Below are 20,004 nucleotides of genomic sequence, written 5' to 3' on the forward strand. Positions count from 1 at the left end.
CAAGCCTCGCGTGCCCAGAGGGAGGTCCGGCCGGGCGCGCAAGGCTTGCGGGCAGCAGCCTGCAGCCCGAAGCACGGGGCGCGTTGCATAGCACGCCCCGTGCTTCAGACAGATGTCGGCAAGCCTCGCGCGCCCGGCGGGAGGTCCCGCCGGGCGCGCAAGGCTTGGGGCGGCAGCCTGTTCTGGGGGCTGAGCTTCCCCCGCACCAGCCCCCGCGCATGGGGGGGGGGAAATATTTTTTTTCCCCTTTATTCCCCCCCCCCCCAAAAAAACTAGGTGCGTCCTATGGGGCGAAAAATATGGTAAGTGCATTTATGCAAACATTATCAGTGACCTGACTTTTCACATACCTCTAGAAGCTGTGGGTTGGTGTACTGAAGTGCTGCCATTTCTTGCTCAATCTCTGCCTGTGACTTCTTCTTTTCCTCCAGTTTAAGATCTTCCTTTCGGTCATTCAGTGGCTCAGCTGGTGAAGGAATAGGAACTTTATTCTGCATCCAAGCCTGAATAGGATAATAAAGGTGTATGGTTACAGTGTTATTGAAACCTGTTGGAAGAATCTATCCACAAGTGCATTTACGCTGGAGACTTGATGAAAGCAGACTATGTCAACTGCACTATATTTTAGGCCCAGCTGCTGAAGTCAATCATCTATTTGCTCCTTTTAAGAATTCATCAAGGAGGACTTTGCATTCTAATAGGTACTGATTGTGGAAATAAAGAAAGATGTTTTGAAGTTATAGCACTGCATTTAGTTACTAACCTGCTGAAACTGGGCTGGGATTGGTTTTGCGTAGGGGACCTTTTTTTGTGGTACTTTCTTTTGGTCCTTTTGCATCACCTCCTCCATTCCCCAGTCCAGTCCTGGGATAGTCATCTCAATTTCACTTGTCTCATCTTTCCCTTCAATGAAAAGAATTGAATAGTGATTTCTACACAGTATGATGAACAACTTATGTCTTCATAAATAAAGTCATCAGGAAACTTAATTTCACGTCCAGAGATTGGGGGGGGGGGTTGCAGAATCCTTTAGCTAATTTTAAATTTTTCTTGGCACAAAAGGATGCCAAAAAGGAACAGAAAAGAAGATCCAACCCATTTCTTTATGATTCATGCAAATTTTCAGAAAAGCAACACAATCCTATTTGGGATTCTCTTACTATCTCCCCCCCCCCTTCAAACAGCTCTTGTTTATTCAGAGGCCAGAACACAACTGAACTGAAGAGCTCAGTCAGCCTGCTTATAAAGAGCTCCAGAACAACGTAACTGTAGCAACTTTCTAAAACTATCCAATCACTGAACGTCACTTTCGATCCTTCATTTGCATACAAACTATCCAATCACTGAACGTCACTTTTGATCCTTCATTTGTATAACTATCTACAGTATCCCCCTGCTGGCCCAGGGTGAGAACTTCAGTACATAACAGTATTCAGCATGCTAACCCTATTCAGAAGTTGCACTCCCTCTCAGACCAATACATGAGCAGGGTTGTGCTGAGCAGGCGTGATCCTGACACCACCCATATCAGCTGACCCTATTCCCTAGCATCTGTACTGGCAGTGTAAAAATCTGTGGGGTGCGGGGAGCAATCCCACATGCAACTGTCTGCACAAAGCCTCCCTCTCTGCAAACTTTTGTGCTTTACATGGAGGCACCAGGCTAGCTGGGGCCTGCAGCATCAGACGTGTGGCTACCCAGAGCAGCCCAACTCCCCAGTCCCACATTGACCTTTCATGAGCCCATAACATCTGGAAAGGGTTTCCAAAGCTTAGCTGCTTTGGATTCTGGACAGGTTGCATTAATAAGTCGGGTTCTCCATCATGGACGGCATGTGTTGCAGTGAGATCACCAGAACCTGCCTCCCTGTTGTGGGGTGGTACCGTTTGCGCTTTATACATTTTTATTAATTTTTTTATTAATTTTCCATTGATTATACATATATACAGTCTAGATTACATAAGTTGCATATAACATAGCTGTTACAAGAATCATATATATAGTACACAGTTATTTTAGGCTCCGCCGAGCCTCGGGCTTCCCTTCACTTCATTGGTAAGTATCAGATAATTTCTGAAGTTACGTGTTTTATCTCCTTTACATATTTGCCAAACACTGTTAGAGTTATTCTAACCCTGCCAGAGTCATCAAAGTTCTATACTTGTCTCTTATATACGTCAGATATTTATTCCAATTTTCATGAAACTTCTGGTCATCCTGGTCTCTTAGTCTTCCTGTTATTCTAGCTAGTTCAGCATAATTTATCATCTTGATCTGCCAGTCATTTATAGTAGGTATTAATTCTGTTTTCCAGCTTTGGGCTAACATAGTTCTAGCGGCCGTTGTGGCATATAGAAACAGATTTTTGTCCTCTTTTTTGATTTCCTTGCCAACTATTCCTAGCAGGAAAGCTTCAGGCTTTTTGGGGAAAGTATATTTAAATTTTTTTTAAAGTTCGTTGTAAATCAGTTCCCAAAAGCCTTTTACTTTCCTGCATGTCCACCACATATGATAGAACTCACCATCCCCCTCTCCACATTTCCAGCATTTCTTAATCTTCAGTTTGTAAATCTTAGCCAATTTCACTGGTGTGAGATACCACCTATAAATCATCTTCCAGAGATTCTCCCTTAGTGCCGTACACGCCGTGAATTTCATATTTACATTCCACAATTCTTGCCACTTTACAAAGTCAATGTTGTAACCAATATCTATGGCCCATTTTATCATGGCCTCCTTCACCTCTTCGTCTTTTGTATACCAATCCAGTAAGAGGTCATACATCCTAGATAATGTTTTGTTTTTACCTTCTATGACTTCCACATTAAATTTAGATTTTTTATCTTCAAATCCCAGTTTCTTTTTATCATCTTTTAACAGATCATTCACTTGATGGTATTGCAGCCACCCCGTAAGTACATTCTTTACCTCCTCATAGGGCTTGAGTTTTATGCCCTGATCAGTTTTATTGATAAGTTCTTCATAGGTGGCTTTTTTCCCTTCCATGTTAGTTTTTTTGACAGTTAAGACATCTATTGGTGAGATCCACCATGGAGTTTTCTTTTCCAGCAGGTTCTTATTTCTTTCCCATACTTGAAATAATGGTCCTCTAATTATATGATTTAGAAAGCCTCTATGAACTTTCACCTTTTCGTACCACAGGTACGAGTGCCACCCGTACCTGTTATCAAAGCCCTCTAAATCCAAGATATCAGTATTCTCTAACTTTATCCAGTCTTTCACCCACGTTAAACAAGCCGCTTCATAATATAAACTCAAATCGGGTAAAGAAAAACCCCCTCTTTCTTTTTTATTTACCAATATTTTCATTTTTATTCGTGATCTTTTCCCCTGCCAAATGAATCTCGCTAAGATCCTTTGCCAGTCTTTACACTGTTTTAGTCCTTTCATTACTGGTATAGTTTGAAACAAAAATAACATTCTGGGCAGGACATTCATTTTAATAACCGAAATCCTCCCTAAGAAGGAAAGTTTCAATCTCTCCCAGATTTCTAAATCTTTCTTGACACCCTTCCAAGTAGCCTCATAATTATCTTTGTATAAGTTTATATTTTTTGCTGTGATCCACACTCCTAAATATTTTACCTTCTTAGCAACCGTAATTCCCGTGCTTTGTTCTAGCTCTACTATATCTTCCTTGGTTATATTTTTTGTTATCATTTTGGTCTTATTCCTGTTAAGCTTGAGACCTGCCACTTTTCCGAATTCTTCTAGTTTCTGTAAGGCTTCTTGTAGACTGTTCTTAGGATCTTCCAATGTTAATATCAGGTCATCTGCAAATGCTTTTATTTTGAATTCCTTACTTCCTACCTTAATTCCTTTAACCTCCGGTGTTTCCCTTAACCTTTTATTAAACACTTCCAACACTGTTATAAATAACAAAGGAGATAAGGGACAGCCTTGCCTAGTCCCTTTGGCAATATCAAAGGCCTCCGATATATTGTTGTTTATTATAAGTTTGGCATTTTGCTCTTGATAAATAGCCTCAATACCTTTTCTAAATCCTTCACCAATTCCCATCGTTTTAAAATTTTCCTTCATGAAACGCCAGGAGACGTCAAATGCCTTCTCGGCATCAATAAAGACCAGCGCCGCCTGTTTGTCTATTCTACTATCCAAATATTCAATAATGTCTATCACATTTCTTACGTTGTCTTTCAATTGTCTCCCCGGGAGGAAACCCATTTGGTCTTTATGGATTATTTTATTTAAGACTTTTTTTAACCTTTCCGCCAGTACGTCCGCGAATAGTTTATAGTCGTTATTTAATAACGAGACAGGTCTATAATTTTTTACCTCTAAGCCATCTGCATCTTTTTTAGGGATTAAGGTGATATACGCTTCTTTCCAGGTGTTTGGAATTCTCCCTTCTTTTAATACATTATTCATGACTTCACATAGCACTGGGGAAAGTTGATCACTTAATATTTTATAATATTTAGCCGAGATACCATCTGGCCCCGGCGCTTTTCCTGTTCTCATTTTTTTTATTACTTTCCTAATTTCTTCCTCTGTAATTGTCTGATTTAGATATTCTCTTTCTTCAGTCATGATCTGTTGCAATTGGTATTTTTTCAAGTAATCTTCTATCTCATTATCTATCTCTTTTTCTCTTTTGTATAATTCCTTATAATATTTCTGAAATATCTTCTTTATCTCTTTTGGGTCCTCCACTATCCTTTCTCCATCCCTTACCTTACATATCATGTTTTGTTTTTTCCTCTCTCTTAATTGCCACGCCAGGTATTTTCCTATCTTATTTGCTGATTCAAAGTTCTTTTGTTTCATCATTTTGATCCTCCATTCAATCTCCTGGCTCACTATCATAGAAAATTGAGCTTGTAGCATCCTTATGTTTTATTTTATTATTTCATCTCCTGGTTTAATGGTTAATTGTCTTTCATTCTCCATGAGATGTAATAAGATTTCTTCTTTCCTTTTCTCTTTTTTCTTTTTTGAGATGCTATTTTTCTGGATTAGGAAACCCCTCATGACGGCCTTCCCAGCGTCCCACACCATTTCTAGAGATGTTTCTTTATTCAAATTCCACTTAAAATATTCCTCAATTGTCTCTTTTGCTTTATTTACTATCTTTTGATCATTGAATAGATTTTCATTCATTTTCCATCTTAATGTTCTAAAGTCTTTTCCTTTTACCTCCATATATACTGGATTGTGATCAGATAAGGTTTGTGGGAGGATTTCAGTCTTAATTACTCTTTGCGTCAATTCCTTCGAAATCCAAATATGGTCTATTCTCCCCCAGCTTTGATTTGGGTTTGAAAAGAAAGTAAATTGTTTTATCGTGGGGTTTTTAAATCTCCAAGCATCAATTAGTCCCAAATTTTCCACTAATTCGAAGAAGGCTTTCGGTAATTTGCCCTCCCTCATTTCCTGTTTTCTTATTGATCTATCCAAGTTTGGGAGAACCACTCCATAAAAGTCCCCCATCAATATCAATTGTTGGTCCATCCATTCTAACAATTTGTTACCTAGTTCAGAATAAAATGCTGATTTTTTGTCATTGGGTGCATATATCCCAACCACAATTATCTTTTCTCCTTGATGGGTGATCTGTACTACTATCTGTCTCCCCTCTTCGTCTTTATGTATTAGCTTTGGATCAAGTTTTTCTTTTATATATAATACCACTCCTCTTTTCTTGACATTATCCGATGCTACAAAGTCCAACCCTAATTTCTTATTACTTAAAATTCTTTTATGTTTTCTTGTTACATGAGTTTCTTGTAGACAAATTATGTCAAGGTTCTTTTTAAGCAATACATGAGCAATTTGGTTTCTTTTATTTTTATTGTTGAGCCCGTTCACATTCCACGAGGTTATTTTTAAAGTCATTTTTAATGTACAATCAGTAAGTGGTCGAATCTAAGTTAGATCTACTGTTCCTTGTTCTCTGTCTCTTCCTCTTCTTTTTCTTCGTCTAGGTTTTCCTCCCTTTCTCCCTCTCCACTTTCTTCACCTCCACCCCTCTCTTCCCCCATCTGCACCCCTTCTGGTTCCCACCCTCCCAACCTTCCCAGTTCCTTCTCATATCTTCTTGCAAATTTATCCAATTCCAGAGAGCTGGGATTCTCTTACTATCAATTGGTATTTCTCTTGCTAGTCCCACTATATTCAAGGAGTTACGCCAAGGAAAGTATCCATATTACGGCAGGCACAATTTCTCTCTTACCCATCTGCTCTTGTTCCATGGCTAGTTTCAGCTGCTCAGGTATTCCCATCCCTGGAATCACTGCAAGACTATTGGGCTCTAGGTCATCTGGAAAGGGAGAGTAAACTGTTATCAACAAAATATATGATATTTCTTAGGTCCCATTGAGTGATGTTTCAACACTATTACTTAATTTCCTACAATCAACCATTTCATTATTTTCTCTTTTACTGACCGGCAAGGATTTAAAGCAGGGTTGAAGAACCCTTTTCAGCTAGTGTTGCTTGTGACGGGTGAGGCCACAGGAAAAAGTGGCTCGCACAAAATATGTAAACTTTACCTTTATACAGTAGGTTAATTTCGATATCCTCTTTTATACCACATTCAGACAAGCAAAATACATTATCGGAGTTTAAGGACAGAATCAAGCCAGATAAAAGGACTCTAGTAGGCTGCAATCTGAGGGTGGGACTTTTTATTTTTATTTACTTATCAAATTTATACACCACCCTTCCTCACAGGATTTCAGGGTTTGAGGAAATGAGGTGTGACTGCGGAGGGTATGTGGTGTAGGGAGAGTCCTGAGGGCCAAAAAGAGAGGCTTAGAGGGCCGTATTTGTCCCCACCCCCAGGCCTGAGGATCCCCATTCCTAATTTAAAGTCTATAACCTACCGTATTTTTCGTTCTATAGGGCGCACCGGCCCATAGGACGCACCTCGTTTTTTGGGGGGGGAAATGAATAAAAAAAATTATCCCCCCCGCCGCGGCTGCCGCCCCAAGCCTTGTGCACACCTGCAAGAAGCACGGGGCACCCTCCGGAGGGCTCCGCGTGCTTCGGGCTGCAGGCTACCGCCCCAAGCCTCGCGCGCTCGGCGGGACCTCCCACCGGGCGCGCGAGGCTTGCAGACACTCGCCCAAAGCACGGGGAGCCCTCCGGAGGGCTCCCCGTGCTTCGGGCGACAGGCTGCCGCCCCAAGCCTCGCGCGCTCGGCGGGACCTCCTGCCGGGCGCGCAAGGCTTGCGGACACTCGCCGGGGCTGCAGGCTGCTGCCTGCAAGCCTTGTGAGCCCGCGGGAACTCCCACCGGGCTTGCAAGGCTTGCGGATAGCTTCCTGAAGCCTGGAGAGCGAGAGGGGTCGGTGCGCACCGATGCCTCTCACTCTCCAGGCTTCAGCGAAAGCCTGCATTCGCTCCATAGGACGCACACACATTTCCCCTTCATTTTTGGAGGGGAAAAAGTGCGTCCTATGGAGCGAAAAATACGGTATATAGCATTTCAAACTTTCTGCTGAAATAAATATTGAGTAAAATATGTGTTTTCTTTGCAAGGTAACAACTAGGTGGGCTGTGATGACAAGAGAACAAACATTTGGAAATAAGACCACAACCATGGTTCCTATGTTGTGTTGTGTTAGAATGCATAACTCACCTGAAAGAAACAGAATAGCAAAGGAAAAGGGGGGAAGAGTTTTCAGGAACTACATGTTTTTACATTACAATGATTTAAAGATTACCTTAAGCACTGCTTAAGTTTGAGTCTGTTGTCTTTTCGTATTCCCATACAAATGGCCAAGAAAGCAACTGTGGTGTATTGGTTAGAGTGTTGAACTAGAATTAGGGAGACTCAGGTTGAAATCCCTCCTCATTTATGTAGCTCACCAGGTGACCTTGGGCCAGTCACCACCTCACAGCCTAACTTGTCTCACAGGATTGTTGAGAGGGTAAAAAAGGGGAGGAGGACATGTATGACACCACGAACTCCTTGGAAGAAAGACGGAATTTAAGTGTAACAAATAAATATACCATATTCAACTCCATCCTCTGACATTCCTGGAAGCAAGTTCAGATTATAACGATCTCGCATTTTATCTCCAGGACGATTCCGGGTCCAGAATTTGCTGTTAAAATAAAACTAAGAGATAGTATCCTCTGTTGATTTATAAGTTAAGCCTTCATTACTCAGAGCCAGTAACTCTTAACCTCCCCCAACTCTAAAGTTTTTTTTTTAAAGTTATTTTAAATGTGTATTAGCTTCTTCTTGTTTTCTACTGGACCACTTCAAGTTGTGATGGCTACTGAATTGGGTGGTCCCTCACCATCTGCCAGTAGTAGAGAGTAGAGGTATAGTACCCACTCCTTGCTGTGCACATAGTTCCAAGAAACCTAAATAAGCAGTAGAGTTGCTTCTAAAGCAGAAAAGGGAAATCTGTTCTGTATCAACAGCCACAGTAGAAAGCTATTATCAGCCAGAACCAGACTATTAATATAATTTGTGTAACATCTTACAATGGTGTAAACTTGTACTTAACCAATAGGCTTGTTTCACATATTATTGGGTGCCAATAATTATTGGGTGCCAAGTACAGAACTCTGCTATATCTTGAAAATGTATATATTAAAAAATTACACTTCACCCTTTAAGTATGAATACTATCAGAGCAATCAAAAGAGATAAAAACAATAATAAACTATAATAAAGCTGACTTACAAGTTACTCTTTCATTACGTTCAGCAATACACATGCCAAAAGAAATAATCTAGTTCAATAATGTGTTACATCTGGACTGCTATCCAGTGAAGTAGTCCTGTTAGCACAAGGAGTTCTTATTGCACATCATAATTTTCTCTTCCTCATCGACAAAAATGTATCGAGGAGTTAGTGATCTGACACGGTTACCCTTCCTGCCTCTACTCCTTCCCCCTTCCCCCTTGTTAAGTATTTTGATGGTGTGAGAACAGTCTTTAATGTCCTGAGAATGTTGGGAGGAGGTGAAGTCCCCCACACAGCTGCCTTAATCAGTTCAGAGGATAGTGCTGGGTACCTTCTTTGATGTTGGACATTGTTTTGAGAAAGTGAGGCACTGGGAGGGGATGGCTAATGGATGATCTACACGTAGTCAGTCTTGGAAGCCACACAGGCTACCTATAAAACCGGACCGTTTGGGCAGAGTTTCTTTGAAGCTCGTGCAGGGACTGATCAACCACAGGGCCGTGCAAACTGAGGCTACCTGGGGAAGTCGCTTTGCCACTTCTTGAGGGCTTTCAAGTGGCAGAGGGAAGTGCTTGCTTGGTATGTATACATTGCTTGCTGTTTAAGAATAAAATCTATAATCTTCTCACTCACTTGTGTATTTTGTATTGCTTCTGAATCTATCTTTAACTTGTATTGCTTCTGAATCTATCTTAAAAGAACCACCTTGCCTTTGGCAAGACAATCATCTCCTGCAGCTTTTCCACATTTAATGTATTATATTTCACTCCCTGTCTCTTTCACTAGTTAAATCTTCCAGCTTGCTGAATGATCATATTTCATTTCATTTCACAGTGTATTCTTTTTAATCAAGATGAAAGGTAAAGTACCATGAATGACAGCTGATTGCATTAGTATGAATGTGTAAGTGGAATGTACTATATTAAAAGCTAATGAGTGCTAGTTCCTGAAAACACTCTTAGTATTTTATTCTCCCATTGCATAAGTAAACTACAGTTTTTCTTTTAAAGCTTCTTGGTAGGGTATGTTTGTGAGGGTACAAACAAATGCATGATGACGACAAAGAAACTAAGTGGAGCAATGAAAAACAAAATGTTACTGAGGTCAAACGAGTGCAAAGCAAAATATTTAAATAAAAATACCTGGTGTGATCATTTGATCCTGAGCACAGAATATGTCCTAGAGGATGCCAAGCTAAACTCCAAATCATTCCTTCATGGGCCATTTCCATACCTCCCACTTCCTTTTCCACCCTGAAATAATACAAAAATAGTGCTTAAATGGATGAACAAAGATGCATCAAGGCCTATTTGCTTTTCTTTTCTTTTAAATACAATGTTGCTCAATGAAACTTATTTTGTTTAATGTTTAATCTGCATTTGTTTGTTCAAAAGTTATTATTTATGTGAAAACTTAGTAGAGGTTGTGTGCACACACACACACACACACACACACTTATTTTGACTGCTGTTTTAATTAAGAAGGTTGCTGTGACAAACAAGAGAAGCCATATCCACATTCTTTCAGGCAGAAATATTTACACTAGAAAATTAATATATTTAGTGATTATCTCCACAAGGATCAGGGGAGAGGTGGGGAGTCTTTTCTGGTTAGCAGGCAAAACTTTTATATCCCTACTCCTTGGCAGGCCAAATTTGGCAAGTGGGAAAGGTCTCCCCCAGTCAATCACCTGTTGCTATAAAACCAGGGGATGCTGTTTGCAAAAGCCTCTCAGGCAACACCAATGTTCCTGTCTGAGCCACCAGTTTGAGTCTTGGAGGCAACAGGCATGAAGGGAGGTTTGAAAGTGCCTTGCAAAAGTGCTTACAAGTAGCCCAGGGTTCCTGTTTGAGCCTGAGGCTCAACCTGGAGGTTCAAACAGAAGCACTGTGGCTTGCCTGAGAGCCCTTTGCAAACAGCATCAATAGGAATGCTGGGCTGCTTGAAAGCACTTTTGCAAAGCACTTTCACACTACCCCCCAACTCCTGTTTTGCCTCTGGTTTCGCAAAGGGCTTTCAGCCAGCTCTTTACCCTGGATTCAGCCTCTGAAAAAGGGCTCTCTTGAACTCAGCAGGCTTTAACTGTGACTAAACCCTGCTGGCTTAGCCGCATGCATCTGTTCCTTGCTGGGAACAGGCACGCATAACCAAAGCAGGATTTTACCAGTGATGTCAGCTGATGAGCAGGTGGGCGTGGTTGGGGGGAAATGGCCTTGTAGGCCAAAGTGGACCCCCTGGTGGGTCAATATTGGTCTGCAGGTCAGAGGGTCCCTAACCTCTGGATTAATCAATATATTACTTAGATTTCTTAAAGTAAAGCCCTTCAGCTCAGGATGGAGTCATTCATAAATCATCACAAGGATAATTCTATAGTATCAAAAGACAATATTAAACTATGCTGACTTCTCAGTTGTAATTTCTCATCAGAGGTACCTACCCAACATGCCAGAACAGTAATGAGCCATCGGACCCTCCACTGGCAAAGAACCCTTCATGAACAGGATGCCAGGCCACAGCTGCAATGCAGAAATTCACAATTACTACTACTTATTTACATTTTTCCAGTGGTGTACTAGAACATAAGTAACGTAGGATCTGACTAGATGAGAGAGGATAGATTACAGTGCAGCGATGAGCAGTGGACAACAGGCATCAGTGGAGGGGCAGGAAAAGAGACTGGCAGTTCAGAGTAGCCTTTGGAGTTCTCATGGGAGGACCTGTGGAGGGGGACCTCGTTTAATGAATGGAGAGAAGGCTACTTAAGCAACAGCTTGCCAGAAGGCTTACTGATGGGAAGCAGAGAAGAAAGCAAAGACAAGTAGGATGTTGGAAGAGAGGAGATGCAGGTGAATACAGGTGAAACTCAGAAAATTAGAATATTGTGGAAAAGTTAATTTATTTCAGTAATTCAACTTAAAAGGTGAAACTAATATATGAGAGAGACTCATGACATGCAAAGTGAGATATGTCAAGCCTTTATTTGTTTTAACTGTGATGATCATGGCCCCAAATCAACACAGACTGTGGAAACTTCACACTGGACTTCAAGCATCTGGCATTGTGTGCCTCCCCATTCTTCCTCCAGACTCTGGGTCCTTGGTTTCCAAATGAGATGCAAAAGCTGCTCTCATCAGAAAAGAGATTTGGGGAGCCATGCCATTAGCTGGTGTTGGTCCACTGTGCTTCATTAAGCCCAGGGTCAATGCAGCAGTGTATCAGGAGATTTTGGAGCACTTCATGCTTCCTTCCACAGACGAGCTGACTTCATTTTCCAGCTGGACTTTGGCACCTGCCCACACTGCCAAAAGTACCAAAACCTGGTTCAATGCCCATGGGATTACTGTGCTTGATTGGCCAGCAAACTTGCCTGACCTGAACCCCATAGAGAATCTATGGGGCATTGCCAAGAGAAAGATGAGACACATGAGACCGAGCAATGCAGAAGAGCTGAATTACTGAAATAAATGAACTTTTCCACAATATTCTAATTTTCCGAGTTTCACCTGTAGATATGGTATGGAGAAATAAATAAACTTGAAGTTCACACACAGCATGGCAGAGCCAATGGGTAGGAAAATGGGTAATATGGGAGGTGGAGACTGAATTGTCAGCAGGGACAAAAGGTGCTGCTAGAAAGACAGGAGTGCTCTGAAGAGTTAACATCAAGAGGGATAGTGTGATCAATAGCTTCAAAGGTAGCAGACAGATTAGGAGAAGGGAAAAGTTGTAGAGAGGGAGAAGCTATAAGATTTCTAAACGGATTAAGGATACAGAAGATTTGGGCATGCTTGATTTGAGCAATGGTATTAGTTATCTTACCAACTACAGATCATAGAAACTGAAGTGATATAATGCAGACTTTGCATAGTTACTTTCAAGGGTTTTGAATATCCAACCACCAAATTCAGAAACAACTGACACAAAAGTTATTTTTAACCTGTTGCCTCCTTCTTATGACCTCTGAAGACTTGAAGCTCTTCTTTCAGATTTCGAATATCAAAGAGTTTGCAGAGGTGATCACGAGATGCGGTAAGTAGCCAGTTGCCATTTAGGTTCAATTTGACTTCCATCACAGTGTTCTTATGAGCATGACTGGAATATATCATAAAAAGAATAAACTCTGCATAATTTAAAGAAATGAGCAATTAAAGCAACCCACTGTTTGTCTTCAAAACAGCTCAAATAGTAAAAAGTATTCTATCCACTTTCTCCACAGCATGCATAATTTTTTGAAACATCTAACGTGTCCCCTGACCCCATCATAATGAAATGAAATAAAATAAAAAATAAAATAATAAAATAAAATAAAATAAAAAATCTGAACATTTTGGCATTTTCTCATAGTGAAACTGTGCTAAAACCCTTGTTTCAATTGCTGTTACAACACTTTTTACAGCCACCTCACACATTATTCCAAATAAATTGAGCAATAATATTCTAAATAAGTATTCAATAAATCTATACATGCTGAAGGCCCAGAATTTTTTGGCAAAAAGAGCCAAGGCACCAACTGCAATTGCACTTACAGTGTAGCAAGGCTCTGGCCAGTCTTTGGATCCCAGAACTTGATTGGCTGCTGACTATCTTTGCTTCCAGAAACCACCAAACCTTTTGTTGGATGCCAGTCAACACACTTGACATCAGCACCATGGCCTGTTTAAAATACAAAGATACTGTTGTTGAAGAGACTTCACACAGAAAATTAAATAATGAAACAATCTATCCCAACTATGAAATGGCATAACTGTTTGGACAGGTTACATCTTGATTTGTCTTTATTGCCCTAAAAGACAGCTCTTTTTCCTTCAAGGATTTCAAAGTTATACAAAATTGTTTTATATACAGTCCATGCTGTACTATATTAAATATGTGATTACCTTTCAATGTATGTTCAAAAACTAGTTTGGAGCAAGAAGATGTATTAACACAAACTTTGTCTAGATTCCTTATCGGAATCTAAACATGAATAACATTTGTTCATATATTGGTTTCAATAATGCATATAAATCAGAATTGACCCTTCTAGCTGCTGTTCCATTCAAACTCCCATCAGCCCCTGCCAGCACGGCCAACATTCAGGGAGATGGGAATTGTAATCTAGAAATATATGGAGGTCCACAGGTTCCCCATCCGTGAAAGACATTTTTCTAATGGTAACAGGCAATAAATGATTCAATTAAGTGGCATGGACATTAGAGATTATTTTAAAGTTACTTTAAAACCAAACATTTCATAATATTGTGTTATGACTCAACCTACAGCTGCCAAAATTAATAAGCTCTCTTTCATTTTAATATTTGTTTTGCTCTTTTTTTGGACAGCTATCAAAGTATACACAAAATAATCTATATATTTACTGAAGAGGAATGAATTCCATGCAAAATTATGAATAATTTTACAACTAGTGTTTGTTCTAGACTCCCCATTTGCACCCCACAAAAAAACCCTAAAACTTTTCTCATCAGATCAATATTTATTGATTGGTAACATCCTTTTTTTTTGAACTTTCAAACAATACCCAAAGGTTAGGTCATTGGATCATCTAAGCAGATCACAGATATAAACGCAGGAAGTTGACCTTTATTTTTATTTTATTTGCTATCTATTTCTCCTACTTGGAACCAGTTTCCATATCACGTTAAACTCTTAGGTTTTCTATTCTTTTTTTTTATGATACACTATGGTTTAATGTGAACAAGGAGTGTGCAAGTACTTGACAGTTCCTTTACCACAGGCAAAACCAAAACCCAGATGCAGAAATGAAGTTCTCTGCGCGTTAACCAAACCACACCAACATGCACAAACAGAGAATTATATTCAAAGCAGTATGCACTAAAGTTCAAAGCTAGCGCTGGTATGCCATCAACAAGCCAGGCAGTGGCGACTGGAAAGGTTTCAATTCACATTGTACACATGGTGCACTAGTCTGATGGCCTACAGCAGCCCGCACAGGTGCAAATTTTGAAAGCTCTTGCTTGCATGAATCATAAGCAGCACTCCATGGTCCACAGCACTGCAATACCTGCATGCAAACTGGGTCTTGCTTCCACTCTCAGATCTACTTTTATAGCGAAAGCCAGGAAGTGAATCCAGGAAGTGCCCCCTGGACACACTCACATAAGCAATGCAATGGTTTGTGTGCTCACCAGATCAAATCTACAACCCTGAGGTATTACGGTGGTGACTGTTCTTAGATTCTTGGAGAACATTAACTGGTTAATGATTAATTATTGCAGTAGAACCACAACAATTGTTAACTGATCTTAGAGATCTACACAACTGTTCAGAAAACATCCATAGGTTGAGATCACTTTACCCACCCGGACAGGACAAAGAAGACAAAAATCAATATCTGATTCTTTATATTATGGGCTTCATCTTTCAATCAATCAATAGGTTTAAGGAGCTTTGCACTAGAGTTTCTCAAACAGCTCCCTCCCCCAAAACCAAGGAAATCATTTTTGAAAATGACGGGATGTTTCAAAACTGCTTGTGATATGACATGGAGTCTGCCACTAAAGAAAAATAGTAAAAAAAATTCATTATGCAGCCTTGGGTGCACCTAAAGTAACTCTTTGGATCCATAGGGCCAGAAAGAACTAATCCGTTCCACTAGCAAAAGCCAGTGCCACTAGTGCAACAAGGCTTTACTCTCCCCAAATCCACTCTTATGGTCAAGAGAACCCCCCAGCACAACACACAGGGAAATGGCTTACTCTGACAGAAGAATCTTCCACCCATAATTTCCAACAACACCTGGAGGGGCACAAGTTCACCATCCCTGTTTTAAGCGATGCTGGCAAAGCAGGGACCATATTTTCACTTTAAATACGGTCTTTATGTCTCATAAACTTAAAATAAAGAATAAACTTCATGGTTACTTTTAATTTTTTGCAGGTTTTTTTATACGGGAAATACGCAATTAAAATTTTGAATAATTTTGTATTTTCACAATAAAAGTTTACAAGTCAATGAAAAATGTGTTATCTTATGATTTATCAGTAATTAAACTAAAGCCTGACACAGACAAGGAATAATTTACGTACAAACTCAAAACAGGCCCTGTATCCCAGTTAACTGTGAACAGTAATTAAAGTGGTAATAATTATTAAACAGTAGTAGTTAGTGGAATTTCAGGACCACCCTTTATCATAGAATTGTAGAGTTGGAAGGGATCTCAGGGGTCATCTAGTCCAACCCCCTGCAATGCAGAAATCAAAATTAAAGAATCCCTAACAACTAAATAATCTCTGAAAGAGTCCCTTTATAAAACTGATAATGAAAATAAATATTCAGTCATTACCAAGATTAAAACACCCTTTAACCTGGTGCCCTCCAGAATTTTGGGGCTACAACCACCATCAGACCAGCTTAGTACAGTCAAGGCACCAGGTAGGTAAAAGGCTGGGTTTAAGGAATGCAACTACAAGAATGGGTAACAATTGCTGTGAATAAAAAACTGTCCATTTGGCAGCAATAAAAATCAAGGATGATACTAACAAAGGATTTGTGTGGGGTGCCAAGAGGAAGACTTCCTCATTGTTAAACTTGTCATCTTTTGATTTAGGCAACACATGGCCTTTTCTGAACCAAGTGGCTTGGGAGAGAAAGTTTGAGATACATGTCTGTAAGAGACATATTAATAGGTTAATATGTTGATAGCCAATAATGTGTGATATTTCAAGTGCTATATACAGTTTTGAGAGTGGCAAGTGTGCAGAACCTGAGCACAAGTCTTTTAGCTCCCAGTGCAACGAAATGACCACTTGCCACCTCTGAGTGCCTAAGATAAGGTTAGTAGCTTCTTGCAAATACAGGAACAGCATTCTCTTTAGCATGTTTAGACTCTTTAGAATTAAACCACACTATATTTCATTTTCACTTTTGCACAACATTAATTCATGCAGAACATTTCACTGCCTTTTTATTGACTGTCCTTCCCTGGCTTAGCAAAGACTGAAATCAAACAAAGTTTCTTACACGTGTACACGTGCTGTTCAATGTATCATGCGCTGCCTTTTTATAACTCTACATGTCACAAATTCCCCCGTGTTTTGGGAATGGAACTTCAGGCTGCTGTTGTAAGAGTGAGCAGGCGAACACACAACCTACTGTTAGTCACATGAACAAAAGATATACATGTTGCCTGAAGGAGAACATTTATGACACATGGTGTATGAAACAAGGGAATAAAACATGGTAACATGTTTACTTCATTCCTTCTGTTTTCAACGTTCAGGCTATGAGGACGGCTGGTTCCCTCTATTTCCTCACGACTGTAAGCAATGCCGCTTATATAGCTAAAACAACACTTACCATCCAGGCACAAGAACAGGCTCTGGGGAACTCCAAGGTTTGCATAAGCACCACAAAATATTTAGGAAAAAAGTCTCAAGGAGGTGTGCCCAAAACAGTTCAATGAGGAATGGCTTGATGCTATGGAATGTTGATTCACTGCTGAGGGTGCAAGAGGAATGGGACGGAATGGCTGGAACCCCAAACAAATGCACTCTACACTGCAGCATTTTATTGTAGGTCTCATTGGTCTCTTCCTATTATAATTAGGAATGTATGCTTTTTGCAAAGATCTACCTCAAAATAGTACTGTGAGAGTAATTATACAAAGTATTTGGAGAATCAAATCTTGGAACATTAAATAAAATTAATTCTACACCTGACAATGCATTCAGTACAATGTAGGATGACTGTTTTTCCAGTTTTTTTGGTTGTTTTTAACAAAACAGAGGTATTGCCTTAGTCCCCTGCTCCAGAACTGAGTTATCCGTGCCCCTTAAGGTGGGGCAGCTGCCACCATAGGCACCAGGTATTTCCAGGATGAGATGAGATGTGGATGTCATTGCTACTTCTGGCATAAATTAGCTCTAAAAAAATACTTGGGAGCTTGATAGGTAGTTTTACACCAAGTGAGAGGATGATGTTCGAGCTGCTGCAGTGGAAATCTGTTTCAGCAGCTGCCCCCAAAACTGAAGCAAAAAGGCTGGGTTGCCATGTGTCCTAATATACTAGCCTCCAACTCCTCGATTAAATATATTCAGTGAACCGAAAGGAAAATCAAAGAACCATTACAAAATGTGTTAAAAGCTCCCAATATTATAAAGAATAGTTTGGTGCAAATCCTATCTATTAATGTCGGTGGCAAATTTCCATCAATTCTGAAAAAAATAATGCAATTTGTACCCTAAATGTCCCCAGCATCTTATTGACTGTGTGTGCACATAACTTCCAAAGAAATTGGGGCCATGTAGAATTTTTACTCGCAAAATTTATGAAATAAAAAGTGTGATTTTTTTTAGGGGTAAAGTGATTTCCAATCCCCACTTCTCCTGTTTTGGTCTTTTACTTCTTGGCACCTGTTTGCATTCCAAACTCAAGCTGCTTCAGTTCCATTTTCACTGTTTTTTTTTGGTTTTTTTCTGAATAACTGCAGAGGTATCGAGGGAACAAAACCTGTGACTGTTGAGCCAGTGGAGTCAGACCCTGGGATTCTGGGACTCGAGCCACAGGCCCTACCTGGACAAAGTGGCTCCACCACTGTAGTTAGTGTACCCAAGGACAGTCCAGTAGAGTTAGAGGAGGGGCGCTCCACTACACTGTTGGGAGGCCCCAAAGGTTCAGGAGCTATAGGATCCCAACCAATCAGGGACCACATAGTGAATGTGATGTCACAAAAATCAATCAAATATGGCTACACGGTAATGTCACTAATGGCAAACAAAGCCCTTGCACTATGAATAGAGCAAGAGGGAAAACGTAGACTATGCCACTATCAAAGCATAGTCTTGAGTGACACTATTGTATTGTTGGGCTGTGCTAGCATGCAATGAAACCACTGCAGTGTATTGTGGGAAGACATGGAGCATCACTTGGCCAGACAACATACTGACATGTTTCCTCTCCCTCACTCCCCATAATTTATAAGGAGGGCAATGGGAGGGCATTTTTTATCCAAATGGTATGGCCCTTTTACTAAACCTGACTGGCTATGCAGTGAGAGTGTCAGTATGCCTGATTTCTCTCATGGCTTTTTTTTGTCCCTTCTTGACCCCTCTAAATGACCAAGAAGGGAAGGGGTTTCTGAGGGTGTGAAAATATTTGCAAACGTCACCTGTTGCCCTTTGACCAAGTTCTAGAATAGCCTAAGCATGGAAACAGAATACATTGAGATAACAAACAAACAAACAAACAAACAAACAAACAAGTAAAAGGACTGCAGATGAATGGGGGGATTGCTTCTGTGGGCTATTGTTGTATTTATCATCAGCCAGCCCCTTAATCTACCTGTAGCTCCTTCTACCCTCTCCTATCTTGATGAGCGTGAAACCTATCAACTGCCAATAACCCATGCTCGCTTCCGCAGCACATATACTAAACTGCCAATAACCCGAAGAGACATAGTACTCTTAAGATAGATTTGAATGATTGTAAGCTAATCTTGGCTGCAAAGCAGAGTAGAAAGGAAAATATTAAAATAAAAAATAAAGTAGTGAAACATAGCAGACTTGAAAACTCTCACCCTCATGTTACCTTGGTTTGTTGTTTCGATCTTGGTGGCTAGCAAAAAGTTCCCTTATGACAAAATACTTGTAAGTATGTGAAAATGTCCTAGTAGAATGACTAGAATTCAGGGTTTCCATTACAATGTCTAGCACAGTGTTGTCATCATAAGCCAAAAAAAGTCAAACCTTCAAATATTCTTTTGTTCCAAGGTAATTCCCTCCAAAAATACCTCTGGATATCCTATCCTCCAGAAACCTAGTAACTGAGTGGGAACAGTTTGGCTCAACTTTCCTCTGAAATTCTAAAGAAGATTCAATAGAAGCACTTGGAAAAAGAAAAGTGTATTACTCATCACCAGGCACTATCATATAGAATGCATTCCTCAGTGTTTAGTCTGTTTTCCCCAATCCATGCTTCTTTAATTATACTTAGTAATTATTTAATAATACCCCCCAAAAAACCAGCAGAGACTGGGAAGGCAGGGGGCAAGAGAAATAAAAAAGAGTGTTTCACAGGTAACAATGTCTGTAACTGGGTAGCACCTCAGCGTTCTGGGTCACTGGATGGTGACAAACAGAAGAAAAATTATACACTATGGCTGGGTAGATACTCTATGTTTACAGCACATGGCTTCCCTCAAAGAATCCTGGGAACTGTAGTTCCCACTTAAAGAGCTACAATATCCAGCTCCCTCAACAAACTGCAGTTCCCAGGATCGTTTTGAGGCAGTTACGTGCTTTAAATGTATGCTGTGTACATACACACCATTCAGCTTTGCAGGCTGAAAGTTTCAGGTTCGAC

The 20,004-nt window shown here is 40.3% G+C and overlaps 1 protein-coding gene across 2 annotated transcripts in view; it reads right to left on the reverse strand.

The window, feature by feature from the left end:
* Positions 1–20,004, reverse strand: part of WDR33 (WD repeat domain 33) — a 61,240-nt gene that overhangs the window by 9,483 nt on the left and 31,753 nt on the right. For both annotated transcript variants that reach the window (XM_081008405.1, XM_081008404.1), the window contains exons 8-15: positions 13,212–13,338; positions 12,623–12,777; positions 11,123–11,201; positions 9,828–9,938; positions 7,998–8,092; positions 6,215–6,301; positions 764–903; positions 351–503 (exon numbers count right to left, since the gene is read on the reverse strand). In XM_081008405.1, the coding sequence (XP_080864531.1) occupies positions 351–503; positions 764–903; positions 6,215–6,301; positions 7,998–8,092; positions 9,828–9,938; positions 11,123–11,201; positions 12,623–12,777; positions 13,212–13,338 (947 nt within the window). The remainder of the gene's footprint in view (positions 1–350; positions 504–763; positions 904–6,214; positions 6,302–7,997; positions 8,093–9,827; positions 9,939–11,122; positions 11,202–12,622; positions 12,778–13,211; positions 13,339–20,004) is intronic.

The sequence above is a fragment of the Podarcis pityusensis genome, assembly GCF_964106645.2.
Source record: "Podarcis pityusensis genome assembly, chromosome: 5".
NCBI classification, from domain to species: Eukaryota; Metazoa; Chordata; class Lepidosauria; order Squamata; family Lacertidae; genus Podarcis; species Podarcis pityusensis.